Below are 16,923 nucleotides of genomic sequence, written 5' to 3' on the forward strand. Positions count from 1 at the left end.
AGTGTGTGACTTGAGACAGTATGATTGTGACAGGGGAAAATTTTAATTTCAGTTAATCTTACTAAAAAAACTACTGCAAAAAAACCTCAACGATTCATGTGATGATTGTGTAGGATGAGGCCAAAGTGAAAAAGTGAATCAAATGAAAGAAAAATCTAAAGTTACTGAAATTATAGATGGATGTGATAGTAGAAAGGAGTCAGCCTTGACCTTCTGCCCCTTACCAAGGGCAGAGACCAAGACTGGCAGGCAGCCTCCTCCTCTTTAATGGCTCTTTTTGGTTCCCCTCTGCTCTGCCCTCCCAGCTTCTATCAGGGATTTTCGTCAACGTTATTGAGAAACCTTCCCCACACACCCAGTCACTGGTCTGCAGTCCTTGGATCCCAAACTGTAATTTGCACAAGTGATCATATGTCAACCAGAGCACTTCACAAATAAAAGTCTTAGTAAGGCCAATAGCATTTCAAATCTCCTTTTAATTTTTTATAAAATTATCACATCTTGCCCACAGGTTTCTGCCCTTCAGTTCTCCAAGGACTCCCTCCTTCATACATTCATTTGTTTAATATGACTTGTTAGGAATCATCTGTATGCCAACCAGGGAGGCGATTCTAAAACTAGAAAAGCCGGGTGGGGTGGGGTGGGGGGGGATGAACAGACATATATACACTACTATGTATAAAATAGATAACTAATGAGAACCTACTGTATAACACAGGGAACTCTACTCAATGCTCTGTGGTGACCTAAATGGGAAGGAAATCTAAAAAAGAGGGGATATATATATATATATATATATACATATATATATACGTATAACTGATTCACTTTGCTATACAGCAGAAACTAACACAACATTGTCAAGCAACTATACTCTCAATAAAAATTAATTAAAAAAAAAGATAAATAAGGGACTTCCCTGGCGGTCCAGGTGTTAAGACTTTGCCTTCCAATGCAGGGGGTGCAGGTTCGATTCCTGGTCGGGAAGCTCAGATCCCATATGCCTTGTGGCCAAAAAACCAAGACATAAAACAGAAGCAATGTTGTAACAAATTCAATAAAGACTTTATAAAAAAAGATAAATAAGTACTAGGGGTGTAATGTACAACATAATAAATATAATTATCACTTCTGTACATTATGTATGAAAGTTAAGAAAGTAAATCCTGAGTTCTTATCACAAGGAAAAAAACCTTTCTTTTCTATTTCTTTAATGTTGTATCTATATGAGGTGTTGGCTGTTTAACAGACCTATTGTGATAATCATTAAAAAAAATAAAACCAGAGAAGGAAGGAGTAAATAAGCATGTTTCTGAACAGTTCTGTAACGTTGTGTCCAAAGGAGGGACTGGGCAACTAAGAGGCTTTGGAATGTCTCCATATTGCCTTAAACAGAAATATTATGATAAGTAACTTTTTGTTTATGGCATGCTTTGATCTTCCTACAAAGATGTGACAAATGCAAACTATTCTTAGCAAGAAAATGCAAAACCGTTTGGTATACCACGATTGATATGCAAGAGCTCAGTACAGGATGAACAAGCAAAAAACAGTGTTCCCACCTTAAGGCAAAGACACAGAGGCTGGGCAGATTGAAAGAATCTGGCTGAGGAATTCAGGGGCCCGAGAAGGGTAACCAACACACTATACCTTTACTTGCTAAGCTCCCTGGCACAGGAGGGCCCTCTGATGTGAACATCATGAAATGAGTCTAGAAGGGACTGGGGACTCGACTGGTGGGCTCTGCAGGAAATCTGCCTGAGCCTATGCCCCTCCAAATCTGTGACGATTTGGGATTAGCTTGGTGATGTCCTGGTCCCTGGCTGTGTGTGTGTCGGCGAAACTTAGAAGCAGCTAGTGAGACTTGGACCCAAAAAGCTGAAGCAGTGTGAGCCCAGCCAGTAAGAGGGCTCCATCCATGGTGACAGGAGATACGGATTCATTCCAATTCTGCATATTCTTCTCATCCACCTGAGAAAGGGAAAGCTTTGCAGCTCCTCCACCTTACCCCAAAACTCTACATTTTCTCCTCTTCCTTGGTCTCAACCTCAGCCCTGAATTCCATGGGTCCTCAGTGGCCCCCTTTAACCACCTCCAGTGAGCCCTCGATTTTATAGATAGTAGTGGGCAGACGGTGAGCATTGGTATAGCAGTTTCATCGTGAGAGCCATAAGCCCTTGGGTGAGTTACTGAATGTCTCTGAGCCTCAGTTTCCTCCTGTGAGAAGCAGGGGTAATAGCAGTACCTACCTCCTGGTGCTTTAGGGAGAATTCAACAACATGGAGTGTCTAAGACACCTCATGTGCTTCTTTGCACAGAGCGCTTAATTAACATCCATCTAATAAACAACTGTGGTTCTCTCTTATTGCAAACAGAGTACATCTCCCCAGGGAAGATGAAGACAGAGCTTCAGAGTGCTGGAAAGAAATACAATCAATTAAAACATATCCCTAAAACACATTTTACTGAAAGAGAAAAAATAATCTCTTTTAATTCACTAGCTGAGATGGTACCTAAACAGTCAACAATGTTGGCTTTTCTCTCAGTCACTGATTTCAAGAGATAAAAATCTCACCCATTTGAATCCAATGGACTGTCTTACCCACCAATCCAGGCACAGTCAATGCCCCTTGGAGTAAAACACAACTTTTGTGACTTCTTTTTCTGCATCTAAGCCAGGGAATTCAGTAAATGAATGGTCTGAGGCTTGGTGCTCAGACTTTGGCATCCATCCAGGCAGCAGCTCCACTGGACTCTGGGAGTCTTCCAGGCTTGTCTGATCGTACTCCATGGTTTGTGTCTTCCAGTACCATGGATTTCTCCTAGTAAGACAGTCAGAACTTTTGATGCTCTCCTCCATCACTGAGGGAAAGAGTATACAAGTGAATTGATACCATCAGTAGGGGACCAAAGCCCCATTATTAGGACTTTCATGATTCACTGGCAGTGGCCTGGCACTCCATCATTCCTTTCCCACCCCGTTTTATTGACAGTGGTGTGGAACCTTCACATGAGGGCTCTGGATCCATTCAGGAAACTAAGGAATTTGAACCATAGGGGTTGACAAATACATTCATGAATCAAGGTCATTCCCCCCTTATTAACTAAGGAATGCTGTTTTGACATCTAACTGAAACCCAGAGGATGGCCAGATGATAGAAATGAATACAAATCCCTTTTGGTCTCAGTGCAAAGAATTTTGTTTTTCTCTTTCTGAATTTATCCTACTTTTGAGCCCTCCCCAAATAAGAAGAGTGAAATCAAAATGGTAATTTCCTTTTTGGGAATAGTTTGTCATGAATCAAATTTACCTGTTTTCCTCCAGATTGTCTCGTAAGGGGGTGAGGGCTCCTTCTCTCAGTGGGTCTGATGACTCAGATGCACATCCCATTGCACAATGGTGGACAGTGGAGATAATCTAATTTCTGTTCCCATTAAAAGGAAAAAAGGAAGGCAAGAATAAAATGTCGCTGTAGAATGTCCTCGGAGAGTTGGCACGGGAGAGCAAGAGGCTGCCACCAAAGAGGCAGGCAGTCTTGGTGTGCTACGGGAGCTCCAGAAGAGGCCATCTGCAGAAGGATGGGGCTAAGACAGAAAGAGACCGAATCGCAGGCATGGCTTCATATTTGCTGAGGTAATTTCTCTTCCTAAAATAAGAAATCCAAAACCACTTCCGTGATCCCTCATTTTGCCTGTTTATTATAAAATGTGTTTTCAAGAAATGTTGGAGCAACTCCAACCATTGGCAAAGGGAGCAAAGGTTGTTAATTTGACAGCAGATTGGCTTCCTATCTGATGCCAACCCTCTCTACCTAACAAGTTGGCTGTGAAGGCTGCTACAGTGTGATACACTTTGAATTTCACCAGGCCAGTGGTAACAAGGCAGGTCTGAACCCCAGGTGACAGCTGAAGATGCCACAGTATCAGATAGGGAGTCATTCGTATTTACACCTTGTTTGTGCTTACTTTAACTCAGTGTGTAACTTATTTATACACATATGTACATGGCTTATTGTAAACCAAGAGTATATTTGGACAGAGAAGAGTTCAGCTTACCTGTTCTATAGATGACTTCAAGTTTTTCTTGTCAATTTCCTTCTCAAAGAGAATTCAAAGCAAATGTAGCCTTCTTATTAGGTATAAGTATCACAAACAGTCCAGAGAACCCAGGATGTAAAGACAATGGTAAGGAGAACATTTTAAATGTCTTAATGGTGTCGTCTCATCCAGCTGACTTATAAGCACTCACTTCAAATTGTATAAGTATCACAAACAGTCCAGAGAACCCAGGATGTAAAGACAATGGTAAGGAGAACATTTTAAATGTCTTAAAGGTGTCATCTCATCCAGCTGACTTATAAGCACTCACTTCAAATGAGTCTATGGAGTTTGAGGTGAGAAATATACACAAAACATTTCAACTTCTGGCCAGGCTGTTACTCCTTTTGCCACATATTCAGTTTGCTTGATTAAAAATTAGATGGGAAAGTAAATGCATTACCACAGCATAAGGATGTGGCACTGGGAAGAAACCGACATTATGAAAAATGATGCTGATAATTTATGAAGACCTAGGAAGGAAATTTCTGATCTGACAGCAGTGTTCACATTTTAAAAGGAAAACTAAACACGAGCAGGAAGAGGAAGGGGAGGGGAAGGAATGAGAAAGGAAAAAACAAAAAAGAATGGAAGAATGAGTCTTCCGTGTAGAGGAACTTCCTCCTGTGGGAATGCATTTACTGTTTTCCTTAGTTGTGAAAACCATCATCAGATGTTGACGGTTGGTCTTGTCCTTGCTTAGGTCTGTAGATCTCCAATCATCCATTTGGGAGACATTAAAACAGTGGGTGTGGGACTTCCCTGGTGGCACAGTGGTTAAGAATCCGTCTGCCAATGCAGGGGACACGGGTTCAAGCCCTGGTCCGGGAAGATCCCACATGCCGTGGAGCAACTAAGCCCGTGAGCCACAACTACTGAGCCTGTACTCTAGAGCTCACGAGCCACAACTACTGAAGCCTGTGCGCCTAGAGCCCGTGCTCTGCACCAAGAGAAGCCACCACAGTGAGAAGCTTGTGCACAGCAACAAAGACACAGCACAGCCAAAAAATAATAAATAAATAAATACATTAAAAACAAAAACAGGGGGTGATACTATATTACCCCTTTATTTGGGTGAAAAGTGTCTGTCATCATCTTTTATTTCAAGAAAAGTAAAACCTATTCTTAAGTAATCTTCTCCTCCACTTGGAAGCCCCCAAATAACAGCACCTCTCATTTCTTTCTTGATATATGCAAATTTTGCTACACAATTATTTAGACCTGGCAACTTTTAACACAAGAGTTGATGCTGCTGCTTCATCAAGGTATGTCTTGATGAAGCAGGAAATCCTCAGGGAAATGTGAACTTGTTCATAACCATAGTAGCTCTTTTAATAAAACAATGCATTACTGACCCAACATCTGACTCTACATAAGGATTCATCCTTTGGTACATTTCTATGTTATATAAAGGTTTTCAACTGGTAAACGTCTTTCTATTGCATGCATATGTTATGGAAAAATAATTGCATATCCTCTGCATACAGTCTTTCAGGCTCAAACTGCAGCAAGAATGAAAGGTGACTATGGTTAAAATTTTGCCCTGAAATCGTAATGTTAAATTGTCAGCGATATTTAAAAACAACAACAACAAAACCTTCTCTCTTTACCTATCTTTACCTACTTCATCTCACTCTCACATTATTTTAAAGAAAGGAAACTTCATTGCATATTCTAGAAAAGTATATTGGTGGGGCAAGATTTAACAGAGCCAGAGAAAATGTGCAAGGAGTGAGAAAGTGAATTGATGGATGGATGGTTAAATGAATATAAATGAACTGACACCTTTACAGGAAAATAACATTTCTTTTCTTTTTTTATTCTATAGATCAGTGGGTTTTGTATCTGTAATTCTTTCATATCAGCAAAGAGGAAATAAACTCTCATGTAAATCATTTTCCCCCCATCTGGAGCATATTAAAACCATGGCTTTTTTTTTTCTTTTAAGCAGACTCTTTTTTCCCTATTTGCTTATCAGTTCATCCACCATTACATTTTAAATGAAATTGCGAGACCCTTGTCCCTCCCCCAAATTTCAGTCTGATGTAGGAAGGTGGGAAGCAGACTTTTCTTGCTTTAGAATAGTGACCTAGATTCAATTACAGATAGACTCAGAAGAGAGAAGTGACACCTCACAATTTTCTTAGAAGTCTTGAAAAAATTAGAAATCCCAAAACAATACTTAATGGAAAAGAATCTGTTTATTTCCCCCATTCTACCGGCTTAACTTTTTCTCTGCCTTAATTGCGTTGCTTTGGTCCATTTAATTGTTTCTGGTGTAACATCACAATAGGTTTCCCCTGGGATATTTAGAATCATAAAAACGGGCATTTCAAGGAAATTTCTGAATTTGGTTTTTGAGAGTGGGTGTCTACATATGGGGTGTGTGTAATCCTGCAAACTGGGCACAAAAAGATGAAAAATAATCGCATTAAAGGTATACTTTTTCCTTATGTTCTTAAAACAAAAAGCAAACAAATTACATTACAAAAGCACACTTCTTGTAAGTGCATTGCAGACAAAGCACTGAACGGGGGCAAAAAGTCAGGGGCATATATGTTTTACTGTTTCCCCAATTACTGTGAAAAAAAATGTGGTCAAAGAAATAGAAAGGGGGAGAATCCTGTGATTGTGCTTATTGACTTTTATCACTAAATTAAGCATATAAATGACCTGAACGGGTGGCTTGGTATATTAAATTAAAAAAAGAAGAACAATGATTCTCTCTTCCTTTTCCCTCCCTCTCTGATCTCAGCCTGAAAGGAGTCTCGGAGAGATAAGAAAGATGGGATTCGGTAGCGCTGCTCTGGTCCGTCCTGCTTCTCCCGGGGCAGGGAGGCAGTTGTCTTCCACGTAGGATTTCCGTTCCGGGTTCACAAGAAGCGGTCACAAGCCGGGGCACGTTCCCCGCCACCTCCACCGTCCCCCCACCTCCAAACAAACACAGAAGCCAAAATTGGCTGTCCCAAGACCAATGCGGTGGGGAACTTTTGCGGTGCGTGAGCGCAAGGCAGGCGGCTGTGGGCGGGCGTGGATACCTCCACCCCCGCCGCGGGGTTGGAGACGCCCAGCGTAGGAAGAGGGCTCAAGTGAGCTCGCGTCTACGCGGGTATCCAAAATGAAAACCCTGCAAACTGCGCAGAAGCCCGGGGTTCAGGTGCAGAAAACAGAGCAGGGGTGTCGCTTGGGTTCTCAAACACCTCGCATGGATGAGTTTTCCTCGAGAGATTATTTCAGATCCTGGAAATAAGGCTCCGCTGGGCGCTGGCCGCGGCATTGGGGATATGGGTGCACGCCCGGCCCTGCGAAAAGGGTTCCCCTGGTCGCGCAGAGGAGCGCAGCAGGCTCCGGGCCCCGGGGGAGCCGGCGGAGGATTGTTTCATTTCAAAGTGAAAATCTGCAGGCTTTGGGAAACGATATTCAAAAAAGTATATCATCTCCATATGCCGCTCAATGGAGGATCCTCATAATTTACAGCGGCAGATAAGGCTAGAGGGTGTAATAAAAAATCTGAAGCCCTCCCCTCCCCCTCGCCGCCTCCCCGGAATTGCACCTTGGGCAGCGGAGCAGAATTCGGAATGTGAACTTCTCCCGACATATGTTTCCCGCAGATAAGTAAACAATCTGGACGTGAAATGGAAATGGTAATTAATGCAGTAATGCTGTTACACATCGAGTGTGCAAATCCCATTGACTCGCCGCGTCACGGGGGGTGCCGGGCGAACGGGGACTAGAGGCGTGTGCCTCGGCCACCGGCTCCCTCCCTCTCCTCTCTCCTCCCTCGGTCCCCGGGCCGGGCGCCGGGAGAGCCCGCGGGGGTTTGGTCCGGCTGCAGGAAGTAGGGAGCCGCTAAGCGGCTCTCGGGACTCAAGGCTCTCCGCCCTCCGCCAGCTAGGGGGATGCGCCGTGCCACCTCTCCCGCGGCACCCAGAGCACGCCTCATACCCACCTCCCTTCCTTCTCACCGCCTCTCTAGCGCCGACAGAACCTCGGGACTCCGAGCTGCGGCCGGGCCCTGAAGCACTCCGGAGAGGCAGGGAGCGGCAGGCGGTGCCTGGGGGCCGAAGGAGGACCTGCGCCCTAGTGCGGTGTATCGTCCCGCACGCACCCGTCGGGTCTAGTGTTGCGTCTGCTCCCAGCTCCAAGGCCGAATGCGGTCCGGCCGACACTCAAGAGTTTTCTGAAGTCCCTTCCGCGCCTGCCCCGAAGGCAGGGATCCCGAATGAATTGCTTCTTTTCCCAACCCAAGAGTGAAAAAGTTTGGAAATGGCCACTGACTGCCAGAGTAGCGCAACTCCTTCACTTTGCAGCAAAGAGGAAACCCGTGGACTCCTTTCGGTCTCTATCCGGCCAAGGCACCCGCTCCCTTCCCCAACTCGGAGCAAACTCTTCGGGCATTTTGGGGGTCGGAGAGGATAACCAGAGCAGAGATTCGAGCGAAGAGGACGGAGAACCTAGGGAGGTTGCCCAAGAACGTCCGGGGCCCGGGGCCCTTCCCGCTTCCGAGAGCACAAGTCCCACACCCGGGCCCCGGGGACCGACCAGGAGTCCACGGGAGATGGCTCCTCTGGACGCAGGGCCGGGGTCTGGACGAGGAGGGGCTGCCGAAGCACCCTCTTTTCTACTTCAGTCCCCTCCCAGTGCCAGGGCGGACACTACCAAGCTTCGGGCTCCAAGCGCGCACAGAGCCTGGGTTAGGACGGCGGCGACCACTAGTCTCTGGTTTGGTGTGGGGGCCCTAGGATTTCTAGCGGCCCACACCCGCCCCCAACTTTACTATTTCTTAATTACTCTGTAGCGGCCCTGCGCCAGCGCTTCTGGTTCCAGGACAAGGCTCATCCCAGTAGCTCCAAGAAAGAAACCAGCCCAAGTAGCGCTCCGGCACCTGGGTCTGCGAGGTCTCCGAGGCCAGGGCCGGGCCAGAGGCTAGAAGCGCGTGGCCCTCGGCCGAGGCGGGAAGCACCCGCCCCGGCATCTCCTGAACCCCAATCTAATGGGCCCCTTCTGCCTCTGTCTGTGTTCCTCTCTAACACTCATACACAGGTACAATGCGCTCAGTGAATAAAGATGCGTTCTCAACACGAATCTCGTGAGTTACATGATATTCAAATTCAAATGACTTGAAATTCATTGTCCGCTTGAACAATGGTGACAAGCCCTGAGCTGGGAAAGAGCCGAAAAAAACGAGTCGAGTCCTCAAGGGCAGTCCTTGGCGCCACGGCTAGCCAAGTTTTCCCGGCCCTGGCAGTCTCGGATCTCCAGAGAAGCTGCCCGCGCTGGAGAGGTTTCCCTAGATGGTGTGATGTAATGAAAGTCCTCTAGGCCCCACCCTGTCTGAAATATCACCCCACTTTAGATGATTGGAGAGATTCCTGGAGGTTATCTAGATCCTGCTTTAAAATGCAAATGTTAAGGGGGGGTGGTCTCAGAAGTCAGCCACTCACACTTCAGTCTGATTTACTCTAAGTAGCTGGTCTTTCCCATCAATGAAGTTAGCAGTTCTAAGGAAATTGATATTTAAATGAGAAAACTAGGAAACTGGAAGGGAATCAAAGGTGTTTGGAGTCAGATCCAAAACTGGGGAAGTGCAAGAAAGGCTGCAGAGGCTCTCCAGGAGAGGCCAGGAGCAGAAGGGGGCCAACAATCCCACATCTCCCAGAAGAATGGGGCCAGTGTGCCCTTGAGCCAAAAGGCTGCCAAGGTTTAAGTAAGAAAACCTACAATTCAAACTCTGCCCCTGCCGTGCCAGCGCCGCTCGCTGCCATCCCGAGCAGCGTGTTGGCCAGGTCTCCTTGGTCCTAGGAAACATCCAGTAGAGGAAGGGCGGGGGCGAGCGCGGCTTGCTTTTGGGTCAATTTTTTTTTTGGTTGTTGTTCCCTGGAAGCAATCGCACCCGCTGGCGAGAGGTCGGGGCCTGCCCTGGAGCCCCCGCTCGAGGGAGGCCCACGTTGAGGGCAGGAGATGTCCCGGACTCCCGGGCCGAGGGACGCGCGCCAAGCGCAGAGAGGTCCACGGAGTCGCCTCTTGCAGGGTCTCGGGCGCCCCGCGCGCCGAGGGAGCTCGCTTTCTCCCGACCACGCAGTCTGGCCAAAGGAACTCTTGGTTGCTCTTTGCCGCGCGTCGCGCGCCGGGGAGAAGCATCTCTCCTCGACTCCGGGCGGGCGGGGCGCTGTTCTCCCTACAGGTTTGCTTTAATGATTTTCTTGAAAGAAAGAGACAGTTGTGAGCAAACAGGTTCGACAGGGACTGCTCCCCACCGCCCCCCCCCAACCCCAGGGGATTTCTTTTTGTCTGCGCCTGACTTCAAAGTCGTAATCGGCCCCTGTCAGCGGCGTGACGGGGAGGATTTGGGCTGTTTGTTGGGGCGAGTCCCGGCTGCGCACCTCGGCGGAGGCTCTGCGGCCCGCGGGGCGCGGGAGGCAAGGCTCAGGCAGGTCCCTGCGGGGGCCGAAGCTGGGGCCGGGCCTAAGGAGCGCAGACAGCTGCACAAGCCCGGCTGCCAGGTACGGAGAAGAGGTGTGATTGGCAGAAGCTGCCCGAGCTAGGTCTGCGGCTTTAAGTCCGGGACCTGCGTTGGGCCCTCTGCTCCCTGCTGGCTGGAAAGAAATCTCAGTGACCCAGCCGCGGCGCACCGGCGCCTCCCAGCCACGGCGCACCCCAGTTTCCTGGAGCTCCGTTCCGAGTCCCCAGGGCCGGGCTCAATCTGGAACCCTGGTTTCAGTTTTCCAACTGCCGCCGCCCGAAGCCTTCCATACTCGGACCCACTTGGTGCCCCTTCCCAGCCTAACCCCGCCTGGAAGTCTGCTGGGCGCCCGGGTGGGGCCGTGCGCGGGGTTCCTCCTCGGGCTGGGGCACTCTGTGTACCCAGGGCGCTGGTGCGCCGGGCTCTGCGGGGAGACACCCAGACCCCTGTAAGCTTCGTCTTAAGAGATGTTAAGGGACACTGAGCTATGAGGGAGATCAGAGCGGTTGACAGGACTGTCAGCTGGGGTTATATCAGACAGCGAAACCGCGAAGCCTCCACCCTGGGCCTCCTGGGCTTCCTAGGGGGCGGGAGGAGGGGCTTTCCCTAAGCGCCCGGAGCCCCCAGACCGGACGACCACCAGAGGCAAGTCACTTCCTAATTGTTTCGATTTGTAAGAGGGTTTTGTGATGCTAAGTAAGCGTGGCGCAGCCCGCCCGGCCTCCCCCCACGAGTCCCCCAGCCCGCCTTTGTTTACCTTCGCCTGATCGCTCATTTATTTATCTATCTATTATTTATAGGCGTCCTCTCCTATTCAGCGCCCGTGTATGTTAATTGTGTTATACCATTTAATTCTAACATCGGTCTCCAAAGAGCTCTTAATGAGAAAAGCATATACAACACGGATCACTTTGCTATTCAGCTCAGCCAGATGGACAACTAACTTTTTTTTTTTTTAATAATGAAAATCCCCCTTTGACAAAGGGGCTCGGATGAATAGGCTCCAAATAACACCTCAAACACTTCTAATTGTTCTGAGGACAATATGCTAATCCGTGGTTTTCGGCTTTGGTGTCTGTTGACCACATTTCCGTGCACTTGCGGCCACCGACTCCTTTGGAAATGGCAGAGGCAAGCGCAAAAATCCCTCAACAGCAGCAGAAGGCAGACCAGCCGCTCGGCTGCCGCCACCCCCACCCAGCACCATATCAAAGCCAGTGAGAAAGGCACCCGACCTACGGAGAAACACGCGTGAGCACGGCTGTGGAGGTGAGAGTGGGGCGGGGAGACAAGCAATGGGGGGGCACCCTTCGATTTTGAGAAAAAGTTCCAAAGAGTTGTTCTGAAAGCAATCAAAAGGTCCTTTCTCCCCATGAAAGCCAGAGCAATCTTCAAGCCAACATTCAACCACCGGGGATAAGAAAAAGGCTCTTTTCCTTGTTGGATAAACACAAAGGGCTACAAGTTATTTAATTTTTATGATGTTTTAAGAAACTCCTTGTAGGAGCCGTGTCACCATCGCCTTCATTTTCCCTTTGCACCTGCAGGGTCTTAGTAAAAAGTCTCCCACCGTCCGGAGCGGGGACCTACAGCATTTCTTAGACTTTTAATCTGAACTTAGAAACCAGTATCAAGCCCCCAATCCCCAGCAGACCCAGCAACAGCGTTTTCAAACACCTTGTTAAAAAAAATATCCATTCCACCACTCTTCCCCCAGCATTGAACTTAAACACCCACCGCAGGACGAGGTGCTCTGCGGGCAACTGCTTCCCTGTAGGCTCGGCGCTTCTTTCCATTCCTTTGGAGTTTGGTTAAAAAAAAGAAAATGCACTCAGATCTCAGAAGTCTGGGTCGGCCTTTGTCTTAGTTCAATCGCTTCTCGAAGTGGTCTGACCACTTTGTGAAAAACTCAAGGAAGGAGTGATGTCCCAGGAATGGATACCTTTGTCTGGCCTCTAAAGGCAAAAAGTGGATCCCGAGGGGGCAATCGGGACAAACCCTAGAGTCTGGGCCCCTCTGCACCTGGCCCACGGGACACCAGGCTCGGCCCGTGCGGGCCAGCCGCCAGCCGCCACTGCTGGACTCACTCTATGTACACTCAGCCTCCCAGAGACCCCGGCCCCCGCGGACCTGGCCTCTCGACTTCAGATTTTATGCACATCAAAGGTTACTTTTTGCAATGACAGATTGTCTTTATTCAAAACGTCTTTGTTCAACAAATGAACAGAGTAAGGAGGTGAAATCCTTCTAGGTACATTTCCAAGACATTGTCAAAACATTTATGACCATTTAGGATGTTTTTATTCTTTTAATTTTTGTTCACTTTCTACTTCCTGACTTCATAACCTGACATTCTGTCTAAAAGTAAACTTAGGTCTCTAGGAGCACTGCTTTATACAAAGTAAATAACCATGTGGGTCCTTTTGTTTTACCTGTAAAGAAGCAAACACTATCATAGCATGATTTTAAATAGAAACGTTTCCCTTTCTGTGGTTTTAAACTTTTAAGCCTTTTCCCCCCACATGAAGAGCAAATGGCACCTAGTTGTGTCTGATGGCAAAACACAGAGACACAGCTAACTCTTTCTTCAGGGTGCAAAAGAAAAAAATATGCATATTCTAGATATAATACCAGGATCTGGGAGTTCTGGAGTCCAAAGCCCATCAGAGGAAAGAGAAGGGGACATAAATAAAGCAAAACTGCCTACTTTTTTGTCCAAAGGGGGTACAGTCGGAGGTTTGTTTTGGGACAGTCGGGGTAGGGGCAGCTGTATAGCTGTCATAACCGTTCGCAAGTTTCTGGCACCTGTCTGCGCCTTGGGTCCGGGAGGATGCCCCTACCATCCCCGTGGAAGAGAGAGAGAGGCAGAGTCTGGGGTAGGGTAGGGGGTGGCAGCAGGACTGACCCCTAGGCATCTGCAGGCCCCGGATAGGCGCAGAGGACGGGGTGCAGACCCCGATTCCAGGCCGCCCTCCAGGTCTGGTAGGCCGGGTTGGGGGTTACATGGCCGTGGCGTGGGCTGACGAATAAGGGTCTATGCCAGTCTTGGTCATGCCCGGGAAGAGGATGTAGGCGACGGGGGGCTGCAGGGTGGAGGCAGACCAGGCGGTACAGTTACAGGGCACCACGTAGCCCGGGTTGGTGGGGGACGGGTGCGTGTGCGTGTGCTGGCTGGGACAGCTGAGGCTGCCGAAAGCGCCGTTCTGGTAGCCCAGGGTGGACGCGTAGGGCAGCGCGCCGGTGGCCAAGGTGTGGGGCACTTCACCCATCTTCTGGATGGCGCTCGAGCTAAACTGCGCGGGGTCCAGCAGGGAGTAGGGCGCCGAGGCGGGCGGCAAGAAGGCCCGGGCTTTCTCGGGCGCGCTCAGGAGGCCGTCGGAGGCCCCCACGGGCAGGCCGGCCGCCTTGAGCGGGTCCGTGTCGCCCAGGTAGGGCAGGGGGAAGACATACCTGTCCTTCTTGAGCAGGTTCTTGGGCTTGCGCCGCGGCCGGTACTTGTAGTCAGGGTGCTCCTTCATGTGCTGGGCGCGTAGCCTCTTGGCCTCGTCAATGTACGGCCGCTTCTCTGCCTCGGACAGAAGCTTCCATTCGGCGCCTAGGCGTTTGCTGATCTCTGAGTTGTGCATCTTGGGGTTTTCCTGGGCCATCTTGCGCCGCTGGCCTCGGGACCATACCATGAAGGCGTTCATGGGTCGCTTGATGTGGTCTGAAGGTTTGGACATGGTCCGGGAGGCTAGGCGGTGGGGGTGGGCAGTGCAGGGGCTCTGCAGGCGAGCCCGGACGCGGTTGTCGGTCTGCCTGTCTGTCCGTCCTGAGCCGGGGCTCTGCGCTCCCCTCGCCTCCGCACCGCAGAGGGGAAGCCAGAGAGAAGCGCTCACCCCGCAAAGTTCAGCTGATCATGCCAGTCTCGGCACCTAGGCAGGCCCCGGGGGGCAAGCGGGGGCAGGAAGGGCGGGGGGAGGAGAGGGAGGCCGGCCGGGGGGCTGCCGGCACCGGAGGCTGGGGCCCAAGTACCGGAGTCTCTGGGATTGAGTGGCCAGGTAATTTGCTGGCGAGGGCAGGAAGCTCCTCCTTCTTCCCCTCTCCACCTTCGCCTTTTCTGGTTCTCTTCTCTCCAGTGTCTACGGCCGTGGCACCCTCCCCCCCGCCCGTGGCTTTCCCGGAGCTGCCTCGCCTAGCGCAGCACCAGGCTGAGAATGCGGGGAAGCTGGTGAACGAGAGCCAAAAGCGGCGAAGTTCAAAGGCGAGGTGGGCCAGGACGGCACGCACTCTGACATAAGCGCGGGGCGGCGACTCCCCAACCTGGGCGCCAATCAGCAGCAGAGGAGGCGAGGGGGCGCACCTGCCAACGCGCCCGCGTTGGAAAGAGGGAGCACGACTGCTGGGGGCGGGGAGAGGTGTAAGAGAGAGACCGAGAGAACGGAGCGGCCAGCTCCGGACCGGGGACTTGGATTCCACCTTGTTTCTGGCACTGTCAAATAAAACTCTTCTTGCCCGTTTCCTTTCCCGGTTGTGCAAAGGAGAAATGGGGCTTCGAATACAAAGACCCGGGGAGGGGGCAGCAGAGGGAGCAAGCCAAGAGAGCGTGTTGATAAATAGGACAGCCTCGCCACGAAATGCAAGGACAGCACTTTCCCCCCCTTGTCAAAGATCCTCGGAAGAGAAAAAGAATGTATCAAACTCAGGTTAAAAAGCGAAATAAACTTTTCGCGCCGTGCCCTCGGCGGTCCGTTGGCTGCGTTCTCACGGGACGCCGGTGCGGCTCCGCCTCCACCCTGCCCCGGGATGCTGCGCCTTGGGCGAAGCGCAGGGCCCCGGGCTAGCTCAGCCGCGCGTTCCAAGCCGATGCCCGAGGGCCTTGCGTCCGAAGGTGCAGAGTTTTCAAACCCTGGTTGGTGAGGCTTGAAGAGCACCGCGACCCGCTCTTCACTTTCGTAGAGGGGGCGAGGGATGGAATTTCCATCACGATTCCTATTTATGTTACTATTATTTAGTGTTTTTAAACCTCCAACTTTCCACATCTGTCCAAACCGGGAGGGCAATCTGAAGGCCGGCTAGCGCCCGGCGGGGCGTGTGGTTTTCCCCGCTGCCCCTTCAGCAGCGGCCCTAGAGCGGAGTCTCAGGCTGTATCCGCACCCAGGGTCGGTTTGTCCCCGGGCGTCTCTTCCCACCCAGCGAGAAAGCGAGACTCGTTTCTTGCGTCAGATGAGCATTCTTCGGGTAAAGAGGACGAAGTAACCCGCGGAGCCAACCTGCGCGCCTGTTTCCTTTGAATAATTGCCTGCCCGATGTGAAATGCCCTTGGGGAAAATATTTATTAAATGGAAACCATTGTCCCAGGCCCAGCAGGACCTGCGTGTGTTCCAGGCTTATTGGCTTTTGCACCAGCCTCTCTCGGGAGCACCGACCAGAAACGCGCGCTGCTCCTCGGGCTTGGACCGGTTGGGGGTGGGGGAGGTAAGCAGAGAACGAGGAGGCAGGGAGAGAGGGTCTTTCTTTAGCAGGTACTGTGTCAAGTTTGAGGCGAAGGCTTTGCTTCTCCTTCCTACAATTAGAAAGACGTGTGGCATTTCTCATCCTCAGCGCGCTCTTCAGAGAGGTGGGCACTATGCCCATTTTACAGATTAGGAAACTGAGGCTGGGAAAGGCTACGCGATTTGCCAAAAGTGACTCCAATGGAAAGTGGTGACGCCGGGTGTACAGAATTTGAAACACTTACCTGGTTTTTTTTTTTTTCCCCACCCCACGCGGCGCCACGTCTGAGGATTAAATAGTGCTGAAGCCAAACGCGGGCCCCTCGACGAGACTACTGTAGCCATCGAAACCTGCCATACGGATAAACTGCACTGGAGGACTGATCCTCAAGCCTGCTCTTGATTTACTCAGGCTCTTGTCCGAGACCTGGCCTCCCTGAGCATAGACCTCGCGCCCAGAGAGCCACCTCTGCGTGGGCTCGCGAGCAGGTGCTGTCTTCACATTCCTCTTAGCCCCAGCCCCGGCCTCCACCTGCCCTCTACCCCTGTTTTCTCGGCAAGAAGTTTCATTTAGCTTGGGGTACCAGGAAGTAGAAGCCCTTTCCAGCCCAGTCCGGGGAGGGTTTCCAAGAGTGGCTGGCAACTCCAACTCAGATTGGACCAGCCTGCTGACTTAGCGCTGTGCTCAGAGCCCGCCAGGGATCCGAGGTCCAGGGACCAGGCCATTCGAGTTCCACGGGGCGATCTCGACCGTTTGCTGAAGGAATGACAGAAATGTTCACATCTGCAGAGAGGTGGACCCTCCAAATCTCACTCAGGAACCCTCAGGGGACACTAAACCCACAGAGAGGTTTGTGTTAATGCAAACCAACCTCTTGAAAACTGCTT

General features: G+C 50.4%; 1 protein-coding gene across 1 annotated transcript; it reads right to left on the reverse strand.

Moving 5' to 3' along the window:
• Positions 1-13,560: 13,560 nt before the first annotated feature.
• SOX14 (SRY-box transcription factor 14) lies at positions 13,561-14,283 on the reverse strand. Its single transcript, XM_060149175.1, has one exon. The coding sequence runs from the start codon at positions 14,281-14,283 to the stop codon at positions 13,561-13,563; it is 723 nt and encodes a 240-aa protein (XP_060005158.1).
• Between the last annotated feature and the right edge of the window lie 2,640 nt (positions 14,284-16,923).

Source organism: Lagenorhynchus albirostris, chromosome 5 (genome assembly GCF_949774975.1).
Source record: "Lagenorhynchus albirostris chromosome 5, mLagAlb1.1, whole genome shotgun sequence".
In the NCBI taxonomy this organism is placed as follows: Eukaryota; Metazoa; Chordata; class Mammalia; order Artiodactyla; family Delphinidae; genus Lagenorhynchus; species Lagenorhynchus albirostris.